The sequence below is a fragment of the Dermochelys coriacea genome, chromosome 4, assembly GCF_009764565.3.
Source record: "Dermochelys coriacea isolate rDerCor1 chromosome 4, rDerCor1.pri.v4, whole genome shotgun sequence".
Lineage (NCBI taxonomy): Eukaryota > Metazoa > Chordata > Testudines > Dermochelyidae > Dermochelys > Dermochelys coriacea.
This window is the reverse complement of record NC_050071.1, coordinates 141,195,355-141,221,600: the sequence shown is the minus strand read 5'-3', so window position 1 is coordinate 141,221,600 and position 26,246 is coordinate 141,195,355. Positions and strand designations below refer to the sequence as shown.

At 41.7% G+C, this 26,246-nt stretch overlaps 1 protein-coding gene across 15 annotated transcripts in view; it reads right to left on the bottom strand.

Moving 5' to 3' along the window:
* Nucleotides 1–26,246, bottom strand: part of SFXN5 (sideroflexin 5) — a 167,185-nt gene that overhangs the window by 135,499 nt on the left and 5,440 nt on the right. For 13 of the 15 annotated variants that reach the window (XR_006280653.1, XM_038398445.2, XM_038398444.2 and 10 more), the window contains exon 2: nucleotides 12,790–12,858. Coding sequence is in view for 11 of the 15 variants with exons in the window: in XM_038398445.2 (XP_038254373.1) it covers nucleotides 12,790–12,858 (69 nt within the window). In the remaining 4 variants the exon portion in view is untranslated. Of the gene's footprint in view, nucleotides 1–764; nucleotides 825–12,789; nucleotides 12,859–13,925; nucleotides 13,995–26,246 lie in introns of those variants that run through there. The other 2 variants (XM_043512816.1, XM_043512815.1) reach the window with 2 other exon arrangements.

Sequence of the window (26,246 nt, the reverse complement as noted above, 5' to 3'; positions counted from 1 at the left end):
CTTTGTTGTTTTCTTGGAAATACCAGCAGTTAGGCCAACCCGAAATTGGCAATAAATGAATGACTAGTGCCTTTCAAGTGTTTGGTACATAAATGCATTAATGAAAAAGTGGCAATCCCAGCATTCTACAGAGCAAATGTGTTGTGGACGGATCAATGCCCATTTTTGCATACACTAACCTAATTCCATATATATTCACATATTTTTGGCCTTGGTATTACATTGGCTTACATTTATTAGCAGTTATTCAACACAAGTGTAAAAGTGAATAGTCTTTGCAAAGACACCTAATGAGGTTTAATTTCAGGAGACATAAAGAAAGGAAGAATTCAGGAAACATTCAAACAGCCTGAAGGAAACATGAACACTAGAGCAAGCTTCTTCTCTTCAAGCTCTGCAATGGAGATCAGTCACGGTTACCGTGGTGGCTAGCTGCACTGCTGCCCCCCCCTCTGGATTTGCCTGAGAGCATCTCCACAGGTGACAAGCTGCTTTTTGTGGGGTGGAATCACCCGATTCTCCCACTCTTAGACCAGAGCCTGGGTTGCAGATGCTTGTGCTCACTAGGATTACCTCAGCAGGTCTGACTTCAGTTAGGTACCTGCAGTTTTGCCCCTCAGGAATTGTGACAGTGGTATAACCACAGTGACTACACAGCCTTGTCAAAACAAAGTATCGTTTATTCTCAACAGTCAGAACACCAAACAGCACAAGACAGCAAGGATTTGAAAACAATAAAACAGCCTAAATACAGGCATACTTACATAGCACTTACCGTTCCTCTCTCCCTCCCCACACAGTGTTAGCCAGGTATCCCAACCTCTTCAGACTCCTGCCACAGAGACTCTCTCAGTCTCAGCCTGTTCCCTGAATAGCCCCCAACAACTGACCCTGCTTTCTCTCAAGAGAGGGACTCTATTTATTATCCTTCTGATCTTAAGCCCCCAGCCCTGACAAAGTAAGCCTTTTAAATTTGCTGGAGCCACAGCAGGAAGTCCCTTCCTAATTATTAGCCCAGCCATTGTTCTTGCAATGGCCCTTGAAGCATTTGCCCCAGAGATATTTTATTTCTAGTCTTTGTTTTACAGAACAGCCCCTTTTGACTCAGCTTCAGGAGTCAGATCACAGCCCTTACAGCAGTCGGACAATCATAGAGCATGTATGTTAATACAGAGCAGTCTTCATGTCTTCCACTGTCACTCAAATGTTTTGTCATCCATATATATTCATTTAAAGCACGTTTTATCAGACACATTACCTGGTAAACTCAAGTCTCTTTTCAGAAAGCACTAGCCTCATCTGAAACCTCTCTGCACCCCACCCACTTTCTCTGGGAGGTTCCAGAATCACTCTGGGCTTATATTTGATCTTAGTTTGGTTTGCTGACTTAACGAAGATACATTCCAGCAATGTGAAGTCATCCTAAATTAGCAGCGTGTTCATTCCGTTCATTGGGTGGGACTGGGATGTGTTGGGGACATCCGGGGTACAGGCACAAGTACTGGAGAGAAACACCACACCCTGCTCCAAAGACTAGGGATTACATCAGTATCCAGGCTCTGGAAAACTGCAGACACACAAATGGAACACACACACAAGGTATTTTAAAAAATAATGAAATGATCCTCCTGGAATTAATCATCCAGAGCTTTAACTTCTCACAGTCAAGCAGCTTTAATATGTGAGCGAGGGGAGGAGAGTTTGGGTCTTTTCCTAGCAGGAACTGATTTACTTTAAAAAATATACACAATAGTGTCTAAATATGACAACGATGGGCACCTTACGAATAAGGCTAGTCATAAGTCCTGTGGTCAATGCCGGTCACATATCCCACAATTTTTACAAATAAAAAAAGGACTGTGTGGAATTATCTGTACTTTTGTTCACATAAACAAACAAGAAAAGTTCGCTTTTTAGCCCTGATGGTTCTCAGAATGATCTAATGGGAAAAAATGAGGCAGCACCATCTTCCTAATCCTTCCAGTAGATAGAGCTTCTGTGGAGCATTCCTCCTTTTATATAAAGTGGTTAGAAATGACAGGACCAATTGTAAAACCATATAATTTAGGAATTATAACAAGCTCTATCAAAACACCACTAAGTATAAAAATGTTATCGATATCCTGTGTGTAGTAAGGGTTTATCCTACCTGAATACATTTGATTTTAATTTTTATTTTAAAAGATAAAAAGGTACCTCATGTATATGAAAACATATGCAGCCACTTTTGGGAATGAAGCGGGAAGAGAGCAACTGAGATAAAATTATGACTTTTGCATTTTTTTGCTATGACAAAAATTGATTTTTTTTTCCAATTCACCCCCACCCCAGACAACACAATTCTGATACTCATAAAGGAAGGGAATATTAATATAGAACTAAAGAACAGGAGAATCTGATATGGCAGTGCAGGATCCAGAGGTGAAAAGCCAAAGACAACAGAATGAATAATAAGTAAAGGATCCAGAGAAAATAACCAATTTTCCCTACAAAGCTCCACAATAAACCAGTATTGCCAGCTCAATATACTGGAGAACGACTCATGCTCATTATTAATATGGGGATTTGGGGGGCAGGGTTTTCCACTGAAATTACCTACACTATGTGCCTTGCAAATCATCTACACAGAACAGCATGTAACTTTGAATGAAAGTCTAAAGTAAATAAATGAATGGATCTGTGTTCTATTTTTTTCCTCTTCTCTTGAGGAAATTTTAGTAGTTACTATAACAACCCTGGCTGGATCTCATCTTGTTTAGTACAGCAACAAACAGAAACAAAAAAGCCCAATTTTTGCTTTTAAACTTGCAGTCTCCTTAAATGTCTCCTTTTGGCTCAGCAGGCAAAAAAATAAATAAGGCTTTATGAAAGGAATGAGCCTCCAAACAAAATAGCTGAGGGTTGTGAAAGATTACAAAAGGCTTAAAAACAACTTATGAGTGTCCTATAACAAACAAAAACGTAAAACATAATGATCATACTAAGAATATGAAAGCACTTGGTTTAGAACTGTTTTAATAATAATAATAATAATAATAAAACAGACTGTTTTAATAAAATATTAACTGCCCCAAAACTTTGCTAATACAGAGTTAAGATTAACCAGCAATGCCTCATGTAATTCTAAAATGCTGAGTGCACCTGTTCTTTAAACCTCCAAACCCCAGGAAATACAGAGTTGCGGTACACATCAGTCCAATGACACAACTTGAGCCACTAATAGTTCCTCTGACCCTACAGTGGCACAGCATTATTATGGTGGGGTGATGCCACCACAGTTAAGGTTGCACCAGGATTTCCATTTTACGAAGGGTAAAAAAGGCCTGCAAAAATTCTGTTGGGTTAGAGGATCACTTTGAATGTTTATTGTGTACTGCTTTATTTTTCTATAGCAGTTCGTGGGAAGAAATATCATTTGAAGTTTGCTGCTGCTTACTGGCGTCTTTCATTTTCCTTCTGTTTAATTTAAGCTATTTTCCTTGACAGTACTTGTAAATCTGTAAAGTAAAATCTGAGTATCCATATGGATTTTAGGTAACTTTGAAATATCAGCTTTTAATTCAGAACCTGTGCTCTCACAGCAAAACTTCCAGAAGAAGCTCCCACCGAATGGACGCAGAGAGCAACCAATTTGCACAACACAAATTCTCAGAAAGCTGTGGAAAGAAGGACTCTTAACTCACAGCATATGGCTGCTGCTCAGGTTCAATAGCCACAGGGTAGCACCTTGAGCTATCCAATTATTTGTCTGCCTGAAAACACTGGCTTGTAACAGAGCCCCAGACCTGCTGCAAATACGCAAAATTTACTTTCTCTGGTCTGTCAACTTGGATTGAGCCATGTTGTAAAGATAACTTTTAACCTGAAAAGAAAAGGAGTACTTGTGGCACCTTAGAGACTAACAAATTTATTAGAGCATAAGCTTTTGTGAGCTACAGCTCACTTCATCGGATGCATTTGGTGGAAAAAACAGAGGAGAGATTTGTTTTTTCCACCAAATGCATCCGATGAAGTGAGCTGTAGCTCACGAAAGCTTATGCTCTAATAAATTTGTTAGTCTCTAAGGTGCCACAAGTACTCCTTTTCTTTTTGCGAATACAGACTAACACGGCTGCTACTCTGAAACTTTTAACCTGAATAACTTTTAAAATATTGCTTCCTCAGAGGGACAGTAGGTGCTGAGATCAATCTTGAGTAGGTTATATCAGTTTGGGGAGGATCAGTCCCTAAACTGATCCTCAGTTGTGTGAAAAAAAGAGAAAGTTGTAATATCAAAATGATATGGTCCTCATATTTATTTGGAGGGGAAGAGGACATATCTAGAGAGCTCCTTGTTCAAGTGACCTCAAATTTGGACCAGTAAGTCTACCATGGATATCCAGAAGGCACTGCAATTTTCATGACAATCCAATCAAACATGTGGATTTTACATAACTTAGAAAAATCAGGTATTAAACATTAAGCTAGTCTCATCCTTAACCAATGGAATATGCCAAGGACTAAGTGCATTGGCACAGTCTGTGAGATATCTATTCTGAGGATACTCAGAAGACTGCAGGATTATTAGAATCTTTTATTTCAGAGTAGCAGCCGTGTTAGTCTGTATTCGCAAAAAGAAAAGGAGTACTTGTGGCACCTTAGAGACTAACAAATTTATTAGAGCATAAGCTTTCGTGAGCTACAGCTCACTTCATCGGATGTAATGCATCCGATGAAGTGAGCTGTAGCTCACGAAAGCTTATGCTCTAATAAATTTGTTAGTCTCTAAGGTGCCACAAGTACTCCTTAGAATCTTTTAGATTCTTTATTAGAACCTTTTCTTAGAATCATAGGACTGGAAAGGTGTGGACTCTGTGTATAAGGGTCTAGATGCTCTTTGACCTGTGTCTCTCCAGCGTTTAAATGACAGAGCTGATTAGACTCAAGAGTCATAGAATCATAGGACTGGAAGGGACCTTGAGACATCATCTAGTCCAGTCCCCTGCACTCATGGCAGGACTAAGGATTATCTAGACCATCCCTGACAGGTGTTTGTCTAACCTGCTCTTAAAAATTTCCAATGATGGAGACTCCACAACCTCCCTGAGCAATTTATTCCAGTGCTTAAGTTTTTCCTAATGTCCAACCTAAACCATCCTTGTTGCACTCTAAACCCATTATTTCTTGTCCTATCCTCAAAGGTTAAGAAGAATAATTTTTTTCTCACTCCTCCTTGTAACAACCTTTTATGTTCTTGAAAACTGTTGTGTCCCCTCTCAGTTCTCTCTTTCCAGAGAGAAACAAACCCAATTTTTTCAATCTTCCCTCCTAGGTCATGTTCTTCCTAAGCAAGCAATGGTTTTGACCTCACAAAAAGAAGTTTGCTTCATTGAACTTCATGCTGACTTTATAGAAAGCATGTTCATGAATCATTCGCTGATGTTAACGTAGTGGCAAGTCAGTGGACCAGCAAAGGATTAAAATCCTGACAAAACATTCACAGTGATTTCATTTGTCAGAGGTACACCAGCCTTTTTCTTAGCTTTTTACGAGGCAAACACCTTTGAACAGCTGCTCGGTTTTTGCATCATGCTGAATATTATTACATAAAGACACTTGTGGGCCACCTCCTGATCCACTGAAGCCCATCGTGGTTTGCAATAGGATTTGGCCCTCCAGGATGCAGACGGTTCTCCTGCCCTAGTGAAGAGCGATGGATCATGACTAAGAATGTCTTCTTTTGAAGTTGCTCTTTTAAAAATGCCTTTGGAAGGCACTTATAGGTCAGTGGAGCAACTCCAGTTTTACACTGGTGTAACTGACAGCAGAATTTATCATGGGATTTTTGAAGGTGGTCAGGGGCCCAGTTCTATGGGTCATAGATTCCAAGGACAGAAAGGACCATTCTGATCATCTAGTTTGACCTCCTGTATAACACAGGCCATAGAACTTCCCCAAAATAATTGCTAGAGAAGATCTTTTAGATTGAGAAACATCCAATCTTGATTTAAAAATTGTCAATGATGGAGAATTCACCACACTCCTTGGTAAATTGTTCCAATGGTTAATTACCCTCCCTGTTAAAAATGCATGCTTTATTTCCAGTCCAAATTTGTTGAGCTTCAACTTCCAGCTATTGGAGCATGTTTTATCTTTCTCTGCTAGACTGAAAAGCCCATTATTAAATATTTGTGCCCTATGTAGGTACTTATAGACTGTGATCAAGTCGTCCCTTAACCTTCTCTTTGTTAAGCTAAATCAGATGAGCTCCTTGACTCCATCACTATCAGGAATGTTTCTAAACCTTTAATCATTCTCATGACTCTTCTCTGAACCCTCTCCAATTTATCAACATTCTTCTTAAACTGTGGGCACCAGAACTGGAAACAGTGTTCCAGGTACAGAGGTAAAATAACCTCTCCTACTCAAGATTCCCTTATTTATGCATCCAAGGATATAGAAAGAGGCACTGTAGGAAGGTGCTGCCCAGCATCATGCTCAGCATGCCTTCCCCTCCAGAAAACCATGCAGGCATATTTAAATGGCAACCACAGTCAATATATAAATCAGGGGTGGGCAAACTACAGCCCTCGGGGTGGGCAAACTACTGCTCTGAGTGACGTAGTTAAGCCAATCATTGTAGCCAGCGTTAGGTTGACTGAAGAATTTCTCTGACCTAGCTACTGCCTCTCAGAAAGGCAAGTCATAACTACAACAACAGGAGAACCCCTCCCGTCGCTGTCGTGAGTGTCTACACTGAAGCGTTAGGTGGCACAACTGCAACTGTGCCTCTGCAGCGTTTCTAATGAAGAGTCAGTGAATTTCATCTCTGTGCAGAGAACCAGCACAAGCAGCACGCACCACTTACATCGCACTTCAACACCACAATCCCTGATCTGAAGTGGAGCATGTGTCCTGTGCTGACACACTGCACAGCAGTGGATTTAACCTAAGCAAGGTTCAGATCTGATCTGCTGAGTACAAAAAGATGGTTCTTCTAGCTGACAGCACCACAACTCAACCTAGCAGAGCTGGATATCCAGATCCTCTTTCTGCCACTTATGCAATCACTGGTAAAAATCAGAAATTATTATAGCTGACGACTCTGCTGATGATACGCAGGGCAGACTAGAATCCAGCTGACTCCACCGTATTCAATCTCCAGTGAGAGATAATAGGAACAAGAAACTTTTTGTCAGTGTAAAACCCGCAGACAGGACAGTGAATAAACACAGACAGCAGATCTCTGAATAAGAAGGTATCTTTCAGATATGTGAGCATAATCCCACTTTGGACCGAAGTATGGGGGCTGAGGATGCTCAGAATCATGCAGGGTTGAGCCCTTAATACTGATGTAGGGAGAGACAGAACTTCTTTGTTCAGACAGAGCATAAGGGAAGAGATAAAACACGGACTTTCTGAATGCAACTTGATTCTTAATTATTATTTAATTTTTGCTTTATTATAAGCTTTCTTAAATGAAGGGCCTCTCCTGCAGTGTGTTAACAGTCTGTCTACGTTAATGTCACATGGAATAAATTAGGCTTATAAAAATATCTGCCGATCTCTATTGCTTCCTTTGATGGGGCTTAATTACATAGCAATTTAAAGTATTACTGCAATCATTTTAATCTCACACTTTTCAGAAAATAGGCATGTCGCCCACCAAGAGGTTTCACATAGTCTCAACTACAAGAATAGCTGGGCCTGACCTCAGCAGTGCAATATTTTCTGCTTATTAGGAAAGTTTGAAATTTGTTGCCGGGAAAATTATTTTGTCATAAGAATTCCCTTGTCTTTAAGGCTTATGTGCAACGTTAACTAAGGGTTGAAGCCTAGATTTCCGTGGGACAGATGCACTAAAAGTATGTAAAATTAGTACAATTTGGATAGATCACCACAAGGCAGCATGGCCTAGTGAATTTGAACAGATACATGCAGAGTGTGGAAATACTCAGTTCTAATCCCAGCTCTGCCACTTGCTTAACATCACAGTTTACTCATTTTAAATATAATTATATCATAATGTAATATCAATTACCTACCTCATGTTGCGGATGAGTTAATATCTGAGGCCCTCAAAAATGCAAGGCACTCAATAAATATTAAGAATCTACACCAGAGTCAGATTTAATCTCATAATTTTGTAATGCATAAATGTCAAAACTGCAATAATCATCATCTTCATAGCATCTTTCATTCTAACAAAGCCCCAAACTCTTCATAAACTTTACCAATGGACTATACAAAACTATGGGTCAAGCTCATCCATGACAGAATTCCATTTGGCTTTCCCATGCAGAGGAATCACTCGGCTGAACATCAAAATACAGCCACCTCTGGGATGGAATACTGCAACTGCCTAGCAATACAAAACAGTTTAGAAAAGGAAATGGAAAATATCCATCTGAAACCGCTGTGGAATTAATAATAATCTTCGCAGTTCTCATTAGAAGGCTCATTTGTCCATTTCTTTCCTCTGATACTGGTCTCCTGCAAGACAAACAACAATCCTTTTGTTCCATGAGAAGAACTCCAGGCCCGAAAGATGTAGCCATCTGTCAGCAGGAAAGGGCTTTCTACATATGGCTGTGTTCTATCTTTTACTTTTCCAGCCATTAGATTTCATTCCCCATTTAGAGTATAAAACAGAACAGAATGGCTTTTTATATTTACACTCTAAATATTTCAGAGCAGTGAGTCAGACACCAATAGTGCAGCAATTGCATAGACAAACAAAGCAGATTGTATGTGCTTAGGGGGTTCTTTACGTGATCCTAGATATTTATAATTGTTTTACTGAGAAAGAGATTAGCCAAGAGAAAAGAGTTAATGTTGCTCCATGATGTGCTGCAGAGAGTTCATGGGAGCTTCAGTATACTGTAATTCCATCCAAAAAACGAGAGAGAGATGATCAGGGCAATTTCCCTTTCTGGGAATCTACTAAACTATCCCTGAGAAATCATCATGATATGATAGGGTTTAACTAGCATGGTTTCTGCAGAGGGAAATAATGTCTCTCATTAACTTATTGGAAGTCTTTGAAGGTGTCAGTAATGTGGTGAATAAAGGAGAACCAGTTGACATAATTTATTTAAAGTTCCTAAAGGCCTTTGACAAGGTCCCTCCATAAAAGAGTCTACTAAAGAAGGTAAGTAATCATGGGATGGGGTGTGGCGGGTCAAGTTTATCATGGAGCAAATTTGGCTAGATGGCAGAAAGCAAAGAGAAGGAATGAATGGTTAATTTTAATCATGAAAAAAGGTTAAGAGCCTGGGGGGGGTGTTAATGGTCCCATATTAGGTCCAATGTTTAATATATTTATAAACAATTTGGGAAAAGGGGAGAATAGTAAGGGGGAAAAATTTGTAGCTGACACAACTACTATGTTAGTCAAGTACAGGGAAGACTAAGGCGATGTCTACACTACAGCCTATGTTGGCATAACTTGCGTTGCTCAGGGCTATGAATAAACCACCCTGCTGAGCAACATAAGTTACACTGATATAAGCGCTCATGTGCCCAGCGCTAAGTCGACGGGAGAGCTCTCTTCTGTCGGCATAGAGCATCTTCACCAGATGAACTGCGCCACTGCAGCGTGGTACCCATAGACATGCCCTAAGAAATATCAAAGGGCCTTCACCAAGCCAGGTGACTGGGCAACAAGATGGCAGATGAAATTCAATCTTGACACATGAAAAGTAATGCACATTGTAAGGAAAAATCAGAGCTCCTCATACACCTTCCAGGATTCTAAATTAATTGTATCCGTGTTGGAAAAGGATCTAGATGTCATTGTGTACAGGTCAGTGATGACCACTGCTGAACGCACAGCTGTGGTCAAAAAAAGCCAGAAAGATGTTAGGATGGATAAGGGATGGGATGGAGAATAATACAGAGACTATTCTAATGCCATTATATAAATCAGTGATGCACTTTCACACTTTGTACAGTATTGGTCACCGTATTTCAAATCAGGACATTGCAGAATTAGAGGGGTTTCAGAAATAAGTGGTAAGAATTATTAGAGGCATGGAAAAGCTCTCAAATGAAGTAAGTGCTTTTAAAAACAGATTGGGATGGATTATCTTAGAAAAGAGAAGAACAACAGAAGACTCAATAAAATATACAAAATAAAGACTGGCCTTAAGAAGGTAGTACAGATTCTGCTTTCACAGTCTCATGACGCAAGAACAAAGGGACATTCAAAAAAATCCTAGGCAATAAACTCCCAAATGATAAAGTAAAATATTGTTTCAGACAGAGCATATTTACCCTGTGGAACTCACAGTCATAGAATGTCAGTGAGGCCAAGAACATAGACTGATTTCAAGGGGGATTGGATATTTCTATAGAGAACAAGACTCCCCAGAGTTGTAATAGTTAGTGCTTTAAAAGGTTTCAGAGGGGTTGCCGTGTTAGTCTGTATCAGCAAAAACAATGAGGAGTCCTTGTGGCACCTTAGAGGCTAACACATTTATTTGGGCTTAAGCTTTCATGGGCTAGAACCCACTTCATCAGATGCATGTAGTGAAAAATACAGTAGGCAGATATAAATATACAACACATGAAAAGATGGGAGTTGCCTTATCAAGTTGGGGGTCAGTGTTAATGAGGCCAATTCAATCAGGGTGGATGTGGCCCATTCCCAACAGTTGACAAGAAGGAGTGAATATTAACAGAGGGGAAATTAATGCTTTAAAAGAGAGCTTTGCAGCTTCAGGGTTCAAGCCCATCTCTTATTCTGAGGAAGTAGGAGGAAACCTTAATGATGGGGAGGACAGGGTGGGTTCCTACTGAGAGTCTTTGTTTTCTCACACCCTCATTAACAAAGAAAACTAAGAACTTCTGCATAAGGTTGATAACATAAAGGAAATTAAACTACGAAATTTCTCTTTAAAGTTGAAAAAAGAAAACTTTTTTGCTGCACCTCTTGGGCCCAGTTCTGATCTCACCAAAAATGAGTTCAATCTAGTCACTCCCAATGTGAGTGTTGCAGAGAATACACAGTAATGCACAGTGGAAATTTATCCCCCCCACCCCCGTGTGCATTACTTCACATTTATCAACAGTGAATTTAATGTTAAAGAACAGCATCAAGCCTTAATTTGTAGTAATTTTTCTATTTCCACATGCATGCTCATGTTCTCTTTAAATATCAATTCAAGTGTTAGCGAAAGCCATTGAATTGACAAGTAACAGCATCTCTTTCACCCTGCTTAATCTTGCTCACAGACATCCTCATGAGACTGTAAACCTCTCTTGCTAGTAGGTTATTTCCTCAGACTGTGTTCCACATCAAGGACACTGCCTTTTGAAAACTGGATTTTATATTTCATCTAAACTTGTGTTTTTATAAGTGAAGCTATAAACTTTGATTTTATGGCATGAGAACAGCAGTTTTATTTTCTGTGGTTCTCTTAGACCAGAATCCAAAGAGAACTTGGGTGAACTATCCAATAGCTTTATGTCTTTGAATGAAACTGATCAATACTGGAAAAAAAAGACAGACATTTAAAACTCTGCCGGGAATGTTTTCAGTATGATGTGCAAAGAACTGGATCCAGACTGCCATTGACTTTAACGGACAGTTCAGCTGCCAGTGCTCTGTATAATGTGCTGAAATTAAATTTACATCCGTGGCTGCATTTGCCACACACAAAAAAAGTGTGAATTTTCTATCGTGTCATCCCCTAGACAGAAGCATGCACCTTTGTTTAAGATCCACCAACTGAAATATATCTTTTGGGGAAAATAATCTTTAAGGACAATAATTCTATGAAATATTAAATGCACACAAATGTTAATGTCAATCTCAATGCAAAATTAAATACATATAAATTTTGTAAAATTGGAGTGTTTTTATAACCAGGAAAGTCACTATGTAACAATGCCAACTTCTTACTCAGAAGATGTGCTGGCTGCCCTGTGCTTACTCAGAGTTGTACCTTCTAACTTTAATGGCATAATATCTTTTTACAACATTTTATGACTCTAGTGAGCATCACAATGCCAACACTGCTGTACAATGGGGAGTGAGCTATTTCTATTCTGGCTCTTGCTGCATCAGTAGAATTGTTAACTAACCTCCAATTGCAGAATCTCTATTTCAGGTGACAATGCACAAGTCAGAAACAACCAAGGTTGACTTTCAGATCCTGGATGAATTTGTGGGACTGTCAGTTAGAAAATAGAAAGGTTTTACCTGTAAACTGAATAAGTGTCATCTGAAGACACAGAGATGATCACCAAGGAACTTCATAGTGCCATTTGTACAAAAGTCACTTCTCAGAGTACAGACACACTTTTAGGTTTCCACAGCAACCTTAAAAATGACCTCTAACAGATTTTATTTATTTATTTGGACTTGTGCCCTTTACTGCTCCTCTGATGTGTAAAGGCTTGAAAAGGTTTTTTGTTAGTTTGTTTGTGGGAGTTTTTCCACTTAGAAATACAAGGAATGTCAAGTCTGATCTTCCCTTTTTGCTGAAGAATCTCTGGGAGGTCTTGGGGATGTTTATTGTGAGCTCTTCTACTTTAATTGAAAGGACAGGGGAAATTGGCTCTGAATTTCATGGGTTTTGTGCAATTACAGCCTCATCCTGAATGGTAGAAAGCACCTTCAACTCTCACTGAAGTCAACAGGAACTGAGCATGCTTTGCACTTGACGGATTTGGGCCCTCAAAATAATGCTAAATGTTATATCAGTGGACTCTCTTGCACTTATGCATTTCTCTTTCCTTCTCTCTTTTAAACCAAATCTATCAAATAAGCAGTATCTCAGAGATTAAGCAATGTAAATATATTACCTCAGTAACAAAGAGAGTGCGGGGGTCAACGATGTCCAAGAAATGCCTGAATCGGCCATAAAACGAAGTCTGGAGGACAGAAAGAAAGAGAGTTAGACAAGACGGTCCTCTGTAAAGCAGAAAGGCATTTTATTGTTATTTCCTGGTAACTAGGTAACATAGTAACTAGGAATGCTATTTACTAAAAAGCTGACAAGATGTCTCTTCTTTATAAGCTCTCTATAGTGGACAAGGAGATCATCCAATATGAGCATTGAGGCTCTGAGCAAGTACATGGATGCCAGATTAAATGACACTGTCATCAAAATGTAGCTTATTTCCACAACTGAACAGAAATATTTTTCACAATTTAAGGAGGAAACGATATTTTTAAACATCCCCCTAGAGTTTTCAACCAGAGCTCCCAATCCTGCAAAGGACCAGGTGTGGGTGCACTGCCACTGTGCACCTGCAGAGTCCTTTGCAAGATCGGAGCCTAATATATTGCAGTGTTGTGCTAGCACATGAGAACCTGGCAGTGAAATGGTTGTGCCCATTTTCATCATCCAAGATGCCAGGTGTAAATTAAATTAAATTCTCTAATTCTTAGTAATCTCAGGTGAATCAGAAACACAGTTAAGGGTTTCTTGCTGTTTTTTCTAAAATAAGTTTTAACCCAAAAGTACTGGGTGCTTTACAACACCTACACACGGCCCTTGCCTAGAAGATTTTATGCTGCATGAAGCAGTCTATATTGATTTTGCTAATTTGAAGAGCCTGATGAGTACATGTAAGGATTGAAATGGTTTTTCAAGTCTCTAAACTTGATTAATAAAGGCCAGGATGCACAAGCTTTTCCTAACCAATTGCCATCTTGGTCCCTTGCTGTTTTAGATGGCTGCAGGCAAGCTTTAACTGGGCATCATTACCTTACATTTTTCATTATCACACACGCCTGTACCATGAATTATTACCAGTAAATATTTATATTATGGTAGTACTCAAAGGCCACAATCAGGATTAGAGGCCCTTCTGCTATACAAACACAAAGCATTTATAATCTAAATGACACAAACAGAAAAATCTCTAGAATGTGGATACAACATTCAAACAAATGATTATGGTGAAGAATTGGCACAGCTTTGGTGGTTACATACATTGTAATTCACTCTGAATTGCTTCTGACTCACTCCAGTGCAGAGGAACTCCACTAATTCTGCTCACCTCTGCAGAAAAAAAAAAAAAACTATTTTCCAGGGGCACAGATTACAGAGTGAATTGGACTTTAAACACTCATTACTAGTCACTTGCACTCTGCAGCGGGTGTCACTGATACTCCTGAGGGCATTCTTCACCAAAAAATTAAAAATTCTATGCCGAAAAATTAAAAATTTTGCAAAATTCTTGAGGCTTGGTGAAGGGTCTCGGTATGAGGGAATCTGGATGCCTGGGACTTGGGCAGATGGGGGAGCAGCTCCCTGTACAGGGATCCCTCCCTCTGAAGCTGAGGAATGATGGGTGCAGGAAGCAGGGGGGTGGGGTTGTTTGCAGAACTTCCTGCAGCTGGGGGAGAAATCTGGGGTGGGTCTGACCCAGCCCCGGATGCCATGCAGGGGAAGAGGAAATCCTGTCCTCCCCAGCCAAGAGGAACTAGCAGCTGAGCCCACCACATGGTAGGAGCTACCAGCTGTATCTTCCCCAGTCCCACCTCCTGCCACACAGTGATTTACCTCTCCACTGGCAGCCCTGGGCATCCAAAACATACTGCTGGGAACGGTCGCATGACCGCTCTTGTGGCTTCCCTTTGCTTCCCTATCAAAGTTATTTTTCTGCAGGGAAGCAAAGAAATCTGCAGGGGACATAAATTCTGAGCAGGCGCAGTATTCCCCCAGGAGTACACTGAGAAGCACTTGTATCCAAAGAACACAGCACTTATTGAATGATTGGCAGCTCCTGATGCCATGTCATGAGTATGGTATATTGAAAACTGCATTAAAATTATGAGCTGTCACTTTGAATCCTAAGGGGTTGTCTGGTCCTGCTTGCAAGGTAGGGAGTTCTGTAGGGAAGTGTGCAATTTGTGTCCTCAGCAGTTTGCAGACAGACAGCCTAGAGTAAGTAGGGTTGCCAACTGACTAATCGCATAAACCCAAACACCCTTGCCCTGCCCTGTGCCTAGGAGCCATAGGGATGCACTGGTCACTTCCGGGAGCCGCGCAGAGCCAGGGCAGGTAGGGAGCCTTAGCCCCACTGCACTACCAACCAGACTTTGGCCTATTAAAATCTCCTGGATTGCCTTTAATAGTCACTGAGAGATTGAGGCCAATTCCAGGAGACTCCCTGCCAATCTGCAAGGTTGACAACCCTAAATGTAAGTGGGATGAGTTGTACCTCTCTGTTTTGGGATTCTTGTGTGTTATTCTAAGAAATAAAGTAGTGTCATGTTGCAACTTTCTAGCAAGAGTATTTTATGTTTTCATCTCACTTCTCTATTTGTATGCTGTGAAACATCCTTTGCTTTAAACAAGATAGTCAACTACTCACCAAAGTGCACCCCATGCAGAGACAGACAGACTGCCAACTCCCAGCCATTCCCCCCACTGCTCTTAGTCAAGGAATCCAAAGAAAGAGGAAAAAGAAGGATAAGGTCTAGTTGGCTCCTGAGCTTGGTATCCACTTTCTATTCTATTCGAGGCAGGGCTGGTAGTGCTGCTGCCTATAGCTCAGGTTACCTGACACTTTCCATTGTAAGACTCTGTTTTCAGTTGTTCATAACTTTGCCATTTGGACTGACGTTTTCCATGGCAGGTGTATGCCTCAGACTGATTAACAATTCAGCAGTTTTTCAGAATGAGGTTAGGGAAAAACTGGCTGTTTAACCCAGGTTAAAAAATTCTTCAGTTTCAATGAGGAGCTCCAGCACCCCCAGGCTTTGGAGCAGGGACTTGAAATATGGCAGGGAGCTTGCCCTGATGTCAGGGATGTGCTTTTTGATAACCCCATGAAAGTCTGACACATGTAGCCAAGTTATGAGCCTCTCAAAATCGCAGTTCACACATACCCAGTAGAAAGTTGTTACAAATTGACAGATAAATTCTCTAAACATTCCATCTGCCCTGGGCCTCCTCCAGCCTGGGGCCACAAAAGGCTAAATAAGACTCTCTCATGTAACTGCACACCCCATCTGCTATGGGTTTGCTGTAGTGCTAAGCACAAGAACTGGAAGCAGGGAAGCTGTTTCTTCTGTGCTCTTAATGCCCTAGCTAAGTCAATGAAAGCTGTACTGTTAACACAAATTGCTATAAAATGCTAAACTCACTAGGGAAAAGAAAAATCAGGTCATAGATATCACAAATTGGGCATGCAAAATTAATGGGCACGTTTGACCTTAATCTCTCTGTGCCCCAGTTCCCCATCTGTAAAACAAATAATAATGCCACCTCTCCTCAGAGGGGTGGTTTGAAGGTAAATTCATTGTTTATGAAGCACTTGGAGGTTATCATGATAAGCACCATATATGAGCCCACGAGGAAGTTAATATTTCTGTTTTCAGAGCAGGGTTTGAATAGTGTGCAGCAAATAAGGCCTGGGGCCACACACTGACCATTTAGGATAAAACAAAATATTGAATAGCTGCTCATTAAGTGAGCACCCTCTATCCTGTACACTGAATGAGACAAGAGTGTTGTGGAAAAATAGATTATGATCATGTAATTAAAGAGTATTGTAAGATATACGCATAAGAGGGGCAAATTAAGTGAGCTGTAGCTCACGAAAGCTTATGCTCTAATAAATTTGTTAGTCTCTAAGGTGCCACAAGTACTCCTTTTCTTTTTGCGGATACAGACTAACACGGCTGCTACTCTGAAACCTGTCATTAATTCTAGCATTTCCTAATTGTAGAGTGCTTAGACTTTACAACGTTAACTTCATTTTAAAGTCTATATAAGTTCTTAGACACCCTCATCACCATAGTATGAGTGCTTTGCAGTAGTGGATTAACTGATACGACTAACATCTATCACAGGGGTGGGACTGTATGGAGGGCTGGGTAGGGAAGGCTGTGCCTCCCCAAACAGCCTGGCCCCTGCCCCCATCCGCCCCCTCCCACTTCCCGCCCTCTAACTGGCCCCCTCAGAACTCCTGACCTATCCAACCTCCCCTGCTCCTTGTCCCCTGACCACCTCCTCCCGGGAGCCCCTGCCCCAACCACCCCCCCAGGACCTCACCCCCAACCAACCCCTCTCATTCCCTGTCCCCTGAGTGCCCCGCCCCCTAGCCACACCCCCGCCCCCTAACAGCCCCCCCCAGGACTCCCATGCCTATCCAACCCCCCCTGCTCCCCGTCCCCTGGAACCTCCTGCCCCTTATCCAATCCCCGCACTCCCTGCCCCCTTACCATGCTGCTCAGAGCAGCAGGAGCTCACAGTCCCACTGGAGCCAGCCACACCGCCCACGCTGCCGGGCAGGAGCAGCAGACCAGAACTCTGGCAGCACGGCATGGCAGGGGAGGGGCCGGGGCCAGCCTCCCCGGCCAGGAGCTCAGGATCCGGGCAGGATGGTCCCACAGGATGTAGCTCACAGGCCGTAGTTTGCCCACCTCTCTCTCTCTCTCTCTCTCTCTCTCTCTCTCTCTCTCTCTCTCTCTCACACACACACACACACACACACACACACACACACACACACACACTATCTTATCCTGAAAAGAAAAGGAGTACTTGTGGCACCTTAGAGACTAACAAATTTATTAGAGCATAAGCTTTCGTGAGCTACAGCTCACTTCATCGGATGCATTTGGTGGAAAAAACAGAGGAGAGATTTATATACACACACACAGAGAACATGAAACAATGGGTTTATCATACACACTATAAACCCATTGTTTCATGTTCTCTGTGTGTGTGTATATAAATCTCTCCTCTGTTTTTTCCACCAAATGCATCCGATGAAGTGAGCTGTAGCTCACGAAAGCTTATGCTCTAATAAATTTGTTAGTCTCTAAGGTGCCACAAGTACTCCTTTTCTTTTTGCGAATACAGACTAACACGGCTGCTACTCTGAAACCTATCTTATCCTGAAGGCTCCCACTCTGTGGTCTCCTACTTTTTCCCCACTGCCCCTCCTTTTGGTTTTGTCAAACAAAACTTAACAAGCAATGGAGACATTCAGAAGAGCCTCAAGATTCAAGAGCCTCAAGATTCAAACACGAACAGGGGAGGTATCTGGACCTGACCTCTCCTTTGCCTTGCAGTTTGTGTTGTTATTTACACCTGTGCAAAGTAAGTGTGAAGTGAAATGCTATCAGATTAGAATGGTAGTGTTTTACACCCACTTTGTGAAGTTGTAATGAGGATACAATGTGCAAGACGGGGAGAATCAAGTCCTTCTGTGCTTGTTGGTTAACATTGTATCATCCAATACTGAGCATATGAAACATATGGTTTTATAGTATAATAAAGTACAAGAGACCAAAATCCTGTGTCTACAGGAAGAGGACAGAATAGTCTCTGGTAGATTTGTTTCCCTTGTTCCAAAATGGACCCATTGGCCTGGGGTCATCATCTCCATCCTAACGGTCAGATCCTCAGATTCTGGAGGCTTTAGGCCCATCTGTTTATAGCTAATTCCTGTCAGAGTATCCCAACCTGAATGATTCCTAATCTATATTTAAAATAAGGAATGAAAATGTGTCAGAGCAGAGATGCAGGCAATCCTTTCTATTGTACTAAGTGTTAAAGAATTGTGCCTTCCTACATTAATTTAGAGAGGAGTGGGGCTGGGGAGCCAGCATTAAGCAGAAATTTCTGCAGCCCTTGAAGGGGTGGGGCTCTCCAACTTCATGGAATTCCCAAGATCTATAGGAAAAGTCTACTGCTCTTCCTGCCTCTCCAGAGGGTAACCCCCAAGGAGTCAGGCTGCCCCTGCCTTCTGACCTGCTCTTGTGCCACAGACACCCACAATCCTGAAGAGACTCGAAAGGTCTGGACTGGAAACCAATTAGAATTAATGCTGACACAGACATCATTGATTCCTGGAGGCATTGCCTCGGGGCTTGCCAGGGGATGAGGCTACATAGAACCCCACCCTCAAAATGCACACACACTTCCCGAAATCAAATGCTCTCCCTCTGACAGATGGCTGATCATTTGAGTAGTTTTTCCTGCTCCTTTCATTCCTTCTTCTGAAAGATCTGAGGGGGATAATCCAATCCATGTCTTCCCCAGCCAAAGACATAGGCAATGAGAGGGCAACGGCTCTGCTGTTCTGGGCTAAGGCCCGAAACGGAGACTGAGGGTTAGTCTATGCTAGAAACGCTACAGCGGCGCAGCTGCAACACCTCTGGTGAAGACACTTTATGCCGATGGAGAGAGCTCTCCCGGCGGCATAAGAAAACCACCTCTACGAGAGGTAGGAGCTATGTTGGCGGGAGCAGCTCTCCTACTAACACAGCATTGCTTAAATCGGTGTAATTTACATCACTCAGGAAGGTGCCTTATTCACACCCCTGAGTGACATAAGTTATACCAACGTAACCTGTAGTGTAGACAAGCCCTAATTCTCCTGAATTTCCTATTATTTGGGGAGGTGGGTTTCCAACTAATAGCATCAGCCACAGTTTTGTGGCAATTAATCTTTCCTAATGAAGTAATGTGTTTGGAACCTATGGCTACTGGCCTGGTTTGCACACAGACGTTAATTTCAATTACATCCCACGTCAATGCCTTGTTAAAGCTAGGGATAGTCATGTACTGCAAGTACGAGCTATGTTATTAGCAAACATTTCACTCTGCTGTCTCTAAACCAAATTTCTTCAAACAAGACAACAGCACCAAACCTCATTCACTCCCACGTCCAGACCAAGTTTTTAAAGAGCAGCTTTGTTAATCAGGCATCTGAAAAAAAACGTAATTGGTGAAAAACATTTCCTCCTCTCTCCTGATTCTCTCCTTCTCACATACATGCAAGCTTGGCTTTCTCACAAAAAACCAAAATGCTTCAAAAATTGTATTTTTTCATAAAAATAAAACTTGGCTTTGGAGAGAGAAGCAACATGAGAAGAAGCGTGGTGTTGGTCAGGTTAGAGGACAGGAATTCTAACTCCCAGGCCCAAAACCTATGGCCAAAAGCTTTGGGAAAAATCACTTTACTTCTCCATGACTCAGTTTCCCCATGTTTAATATGAAGATAGTCCTTTTCTACTACACAGACTGTTCTGAGGCTTAATTCACTTATATTGGAAAACAGTATGGATGGAAGTTGCTACACAGTGCTGACAGTGGTCTGAAAAAAAGTGAGAGGTCTATCATAATCTGGGAGCAGCAACTTTGCTAAGACAGTACTTAAAGTGACCCCACACTTTAAACCAGAGGTTCTCACAACAAAATTTTTGGTGGCCTCAGAAGGAGACCACCAACTCTTGCTGGTGGCCACTCTGACAAATTTCCCTAAAATACTTAATTGACTTTAGGAAAAACAAACAAATATGCACATATACATGCCCAAATCATTGTAACTGATTTATGCAGGGGGTTTCTGCAGACTCAGTAATAAAAATAATATACAGTTTTATGTTGGTGCCCCTGGCCCTGCTGCCTTCCCCCTCCTCCACAGATCATCCCCGGCCCCTGCTGCCTCCACCCACTCCCCTAGGCTCCCCACAGGCCCCGCTGCTTCCTCCCCCATATTGCCCTGAGCTCCCTTCCATGGCCTCACACCCCAGGCTCACCCCACTCCTTGCTTCTTGACCATGGTGCCCAGTAAGACTGGTCCTGCTGAAGCCCTGTTCCCCTGGGCTGATGCCTAGAACCGGAGCCCCATGGCTGGAGCTGGTGGGAAGTGGGGAGCTGAAGCCCAACCCACCTCCGGAGCCTCCTGGAGTCTCATAGCTTTGCCCCTTCTCCCGTCTCTACCCAGGAGGTCGTCATGGCCACAGGAAAACCCCACACAGTGGCTGCATTTGAAAAACGCTGCTTTAAACACTAGTGCTACAGAAGCACACGTGTATATTATATAGGAAAGAGAGAAATATCAGCATAAAGAGTACTTCCTTCACAACATAATAAGCTGGGTCTTAAAAATTCTCCTCTCCTTGCCACTGGTGAATGGGAAGCTTTCCCTGTCAGGTGAAGAGGTAAAATCCACAAATTTCTGCAAAATTTAAGCTTTCATTTTTGAAAAAGGTACATTTCTAACACTCATGGTGGTGAACAGAACCTTCCAAGCATGAACTAGATGTGAATTAAGGAAGTGTTCTCTTCTTGAGGCTGTAGACAGACAGTTCTGTTGCCTCTGTGTCTGCTCAAGCCATCCCAAGAAGCAGGAGACTAAGGTCGTGCCTGCGTGACAAGCCTGGGTGTGAATCTACAGTGCACCACTTGTCACACAGAAACGTGTGGACACTGCAACAGTCCCCTGAAAGTCCTGGAGTGCTGCTTAGCAACCTACCATTTGAAAGCATAGTTCCTAAGCTGCAGTGAAAGTCCTGGAGCGTGCCGTAGCAGTGTCCACACAGGATGTTCCTGTGTGGCAAGCTAGTGTGCTATAGATTCACACCCAGGCTTGCCATGCCTCATCATACAAACACAGCCTTTAATTGACACGACTTCGCTGCTGTTATCCAGAAACCTGTGTGCAGAAGTAAAACTGACAGCAATCATGTAAATTTCACTTTGCTGCTACTTGGGAAAGCTATGGCAGGGTATGTTGCCCCTGGACATTACTAAGATACTTTCTCATCTTTCACATCAGCTTCTGGTTGGTAGGTTTAATCTCTTAGTTAGAATGTATCCGATAAATGTTTCAAGTTCTGCAGAAGCAACAAAGGATGTATCCACTTATAAGCATCTACGCCTAAATCAAAACTCTAGATCCAAACCTCCCTCAAACATTGGAGCAGTTCAAATTCTGATCAAAATTTTGTATCCCAAGCCCATCTCTATTTTTAGTCACTGTGCCTTCTCAAACATAACTACTTGTAGCAAATACGTCCATACATTATGCATCTGGTCTCTTATTCAAATTCGAGTGTAAGCCTAGAGCACTGCATGAAAAGCTAAGGGATAAGTAGCTGAGAATTTGCAAGGCATTTTGCAGATTGACTACCACAGATCAACAAAATTGGTTTTCAAAGAGAGTCTCTTAGGCATTTTTGAAAATAGAAAAGGTTCAGAGCCACAATTTTTAATAGAATTATGAAGATTCCAACCAAAGAGCTCCTAAACACCTTTGCTTTTAATTATACATTGACATTTAACACTGCTTACTTGCCATACAGCGTTCACTGAATGATGCAACACTTTGCCATCACTTTTATTCACAATTAAACAAAACACTGCATCTCATAAAGAAAACAATGCCTTTGTTTCAGTTATTTATTAAGCCCTCAGTGCTGCAGCCTTTGAGCAGCCAAAGCTCCCACTTAAGTCAAAGAGACCTTTGGCTGCATTCGGATGGCAAATCTGGTATTAATTTAATTGGACCCAGAGATACAGGCCACAATTAGTAGTTGTATCTGTTTAGTTCATCTTGTAAATACGTTCAGTGGTCAAATTAGTTCCAACAACAGTACTTTTAAAATATATTGTTGGTTTTATTGTGATCAGTTTTTCAGTTTGATCCCGAAGTATGTAAACTATCTAATACTGTTCCTCTTAATCTTCCTATCAGACTCTTCAAACATTGTCATTAATAAAGCAAATCATTTTAACACATTTACGTGAGACAAAGCACATCAGACATATTTTTCAACAAGAATTCCCTTATTCTTCCTGCCACATTAACTAAAAATCTACTAGTAATTTGGGATTGGTCATTCAAGCTGTGACACCATTTTTACCAGTGAGAAGACTAGGCCTCTGGGAAGTTTGATCAAACAAACAAATAATGGGGGTTGTTGATTAATCAGTACTGCTAATGAGCTAAATGGTTACTCTACTATCTTCGATGCAGAGTCCTTGGGAAAGTGAAAGGCCCCTTATGGAAATATGCCACTGTCCTAGTGGCGACAAATGAACAGCAAGAAAAGCCAAGAGCAAATCTTAACAATACTTTTCAAGTTATACAGTGTGAAAATGGGGTCACTAGCACACAACATGGCCCAAAATAAGGGGCTCCTGCTGCCACATAAAAGCAGAGAGAAGCCTCAGGCCTGATCTATGCTACAAAATTATGACAGCCTGGCTACATAGGTCAGGAGTGTGGTTGCGGAAAAAATCACCTCCCCCAGTGAACATAGCTGTGCCAGCAAAATCCCCGGTGTAGACGCAATTATGTCAACAGAAGAGCACTTCTGCTGGAATAGCTAGTGTCCTTTGGGGAGGAGATGTTTTCCAGCAGAATGACTCTTGGGGGTTTACACTGCGTCTACACTAGGGGCTCTGTAGTGTAGACATGGCCTGAGACCCTACATGTTCTAAGCAAGAGACATTGCTTGTGCATCAGTGTTATCCGGGCCTCTCTCATTACTGCTTCTCCCCCAGCTCTCTGCAAACACGCTCTCTTGCCCACTGTTTTGACAGATTCCAAAACTTATGAGGTGGTTTGATTTTTGTGTTTCTTTCAGATACCCATCCAATTAACTCTAGTTATGAAAACTCATTAACAGAATCTCCCTACTAAGCATACACTATTCACTGCTCCATTGTGTCCTCCGCTTGACTCTACTTCTTCACTGCTAGATCGTGTAGATTTATCGCTTCCTCCATGTCTCCCTATTTCTTCCTCTCTCTGCCCCTCTTTTAATTCAAGATTCCCTCCCCTTCATCTTCGATACTCCAGGGGTTGCATATGGGTGATAAGATGTTGTGCCTATAGTCAACCAGAAATGCGGGTGCATGGTACTTCTAGCCTCTTTGAGGCTTGAGTTGAACATGCTGCCTTCTGCTGCAATCCCCACATCCAAAACTCATATGAAAGTGGAGGCTCAAATTTGAACTCTGAGGTGCTGACTAGACAACAGAGGCAACTTCCTCTTGTATTGTTTATTTTTCCCAGTCCCTACAGAGCAACTCCTGAAGCTCAAGAGGCCTGGAGTATATTGAACCATCTGGAGATAGGACACCCCCAGTAGCACTTCAAAGGAGCAGAGTGAAACTGATGAGGACAATCCTTGTCTGTTTCACTCTGTTCCTGCCAGCTCTGCTAGGGATGAACTGCCTGTGGCAGCACAGGCGTGAACCTCCTCTGCCAATCTTGCAGAGTCCATCTGCATATTCTGCAGGGAGGGAGGGATAGCGCAGAGTTAGAAATTTTATCTAATGGAGGCTGCTACAACAGAATGATAAGGGTTTGGTGTCCTTCTCCATTCCGACTGCTCTCCCAAACACTCCACAGTCAGCTAGAGAATATCTTTAACTGAAAATATAAGATGTTTCTTTTATTAACAGGATTATTTCCAAGGGCCTAAAATTCTGGCTGGCAGATTCCTTAGGTAATGACTGCCTAGATATTTCTCCCATATTTCTACATAAGGAGTAGAGTTTAAAAAGCAAGACACTTGCATATTTACTTGACCTTCAGATGTCCTCAGGTACCATAAAAGTGTGCATACAGCCTCCGATTCTTTTAACAGCTGTTGTAGTAAACAGTTCACTGGAAGAAAACTGAACAACCAAATTTGCTGTGATTAATCAAGGCTATTTTGGTACCAGTTCTCACCAGCCTGAAAGCAGGGTTCAGTTCTGAAAAGTGGCTAGGAATATTAAGTCCTCTGTATAGCACAGCAGTTCATTGGGAGCGAGAGAGTACATTACAGCTCCATTTCAATTAAGTCACTGTGCTGTAGGGCATGCGAGATCCAGCTGACTTCAAGATAAGTACAAGAATGAAAATACTTCTTACAGGCTCAGGAAACGCAGGAAGAGAAGAGGAGGTTAACAGGCAACTGTAACATTTGACTGTCAGCTTAAATTTAAATGAAAGTGAAAACTGACATTTCTTAAACTATATACACTGTAAACAGACTCATGGGGAACTGGACAGCTCGGAGGATTGGTAATGGAAGACAGGACTTGCCTACCTGCAAAGTTGTACCAGTTTAACATAAGATATCATTTTAAAGTGATTTAATTAAAACAGTGCAGAAGGCCGAGTGGACATGTTTATTCTGGTTTCAGCAAGACTTATTTCAGTTTAGTTTAAACAGATTAGGAAGAAGTCTGAGATAAAACAAACTATGCCATCAACCCAAAATAAGAGTGTCCACATAGGAAGCTGAAATAAATGATGTAAGACAAGGCCAGATAGCCTTTCATCTGTTGCTCTCTGGTACAAATCCAACCCAAGTTGGTAGTTTTTAAACATGGGATTAACATCTTTTGGCCCTGTACACACACACACGGGATTAACATCTTTTGGCCCTGTACACACACACACGGGATTAACATCTTTTGGCCCTGTACACGTACACACACACACCAGCTACATTGTATTGCAGATACCGATTTTGCTCCACTCAGGTTTCAACTGTGTTTAAACACGGTTTTAAGCATGGCCCTTTGGCCAGTGAAGATGGGGCCTCAGGTGCAAAGCAAAGCAGTTTGACAGCCAAACACATTTCATGGCAGAGGATTTTAAAACAAGACAAGGTGATCCTTGAAGAAGACCTCTTTCCTCAATGGCTTTGTAGCCGTAGAGGAGGCAGAAGGCCCTCATTTGCTGAACTCTTTCAAAATGGAAAGTGTTAATTTAGGCAGCTTGAGTAGGAACTGACCTTTCACATAATGTGTTTGTCAGCCCCAGTTATTTCTGCTTGGTGAAAGATCTACACTTTATCTAAAACCTTGCCAAGCACGTCTCCACATCTGTTTTGATAGGGGCAAATTAATTAACTTTGCAAAGAACAGCAGCTGAGAAACCATGTAAAATCAGGATAAGCTTATCTGCCCCTAATGTTTCAGGTCTAACACTTACTGTGCTTCAATCCTGCAAAGAGAAAGGTGAAATCTCTAACACCGGGGAAGCCCGGACATGGCTTCAATTCATTGTGGGTTTCCCTAATGACAAGGAGATGATTCTAGATCATGCAGAGAGTCTTTCTCTCAAGATTCTGTAACTTCTATATTGCTTCATTTATTTTAAAAAGGGGCTTCTTTTGCCAAAGAGGCCAAATAACCGTGATTTGAAGGCAACTAAAAAATAAAAAATGTTTGTGTGATCCGAGATGCTTTTAATGCTAGCCAGCAAGGGATTACAAGAATATCCTGATTCTGGTTCACCAAAAGAACGTCACGTGGAGTTTCAGACAAAAGCCAGGCTCACACTGGTCATTAATATTGTTGTGAAATGTATGTGCAGACACAATGTAAGGAGTTATGTATGTATACTGAAAACACGTTCCTAGATTCTGTATTCCAGCGGAGGTGGACAAATAGACTTCCTGACAGATAAAAGTTGTTTATTCACCAGCCTCTCTGTCGGAATGTAAATTAAGCACTGTAAGTGAACTCAAGGGAGGCATATTTACATACAGAGAGACA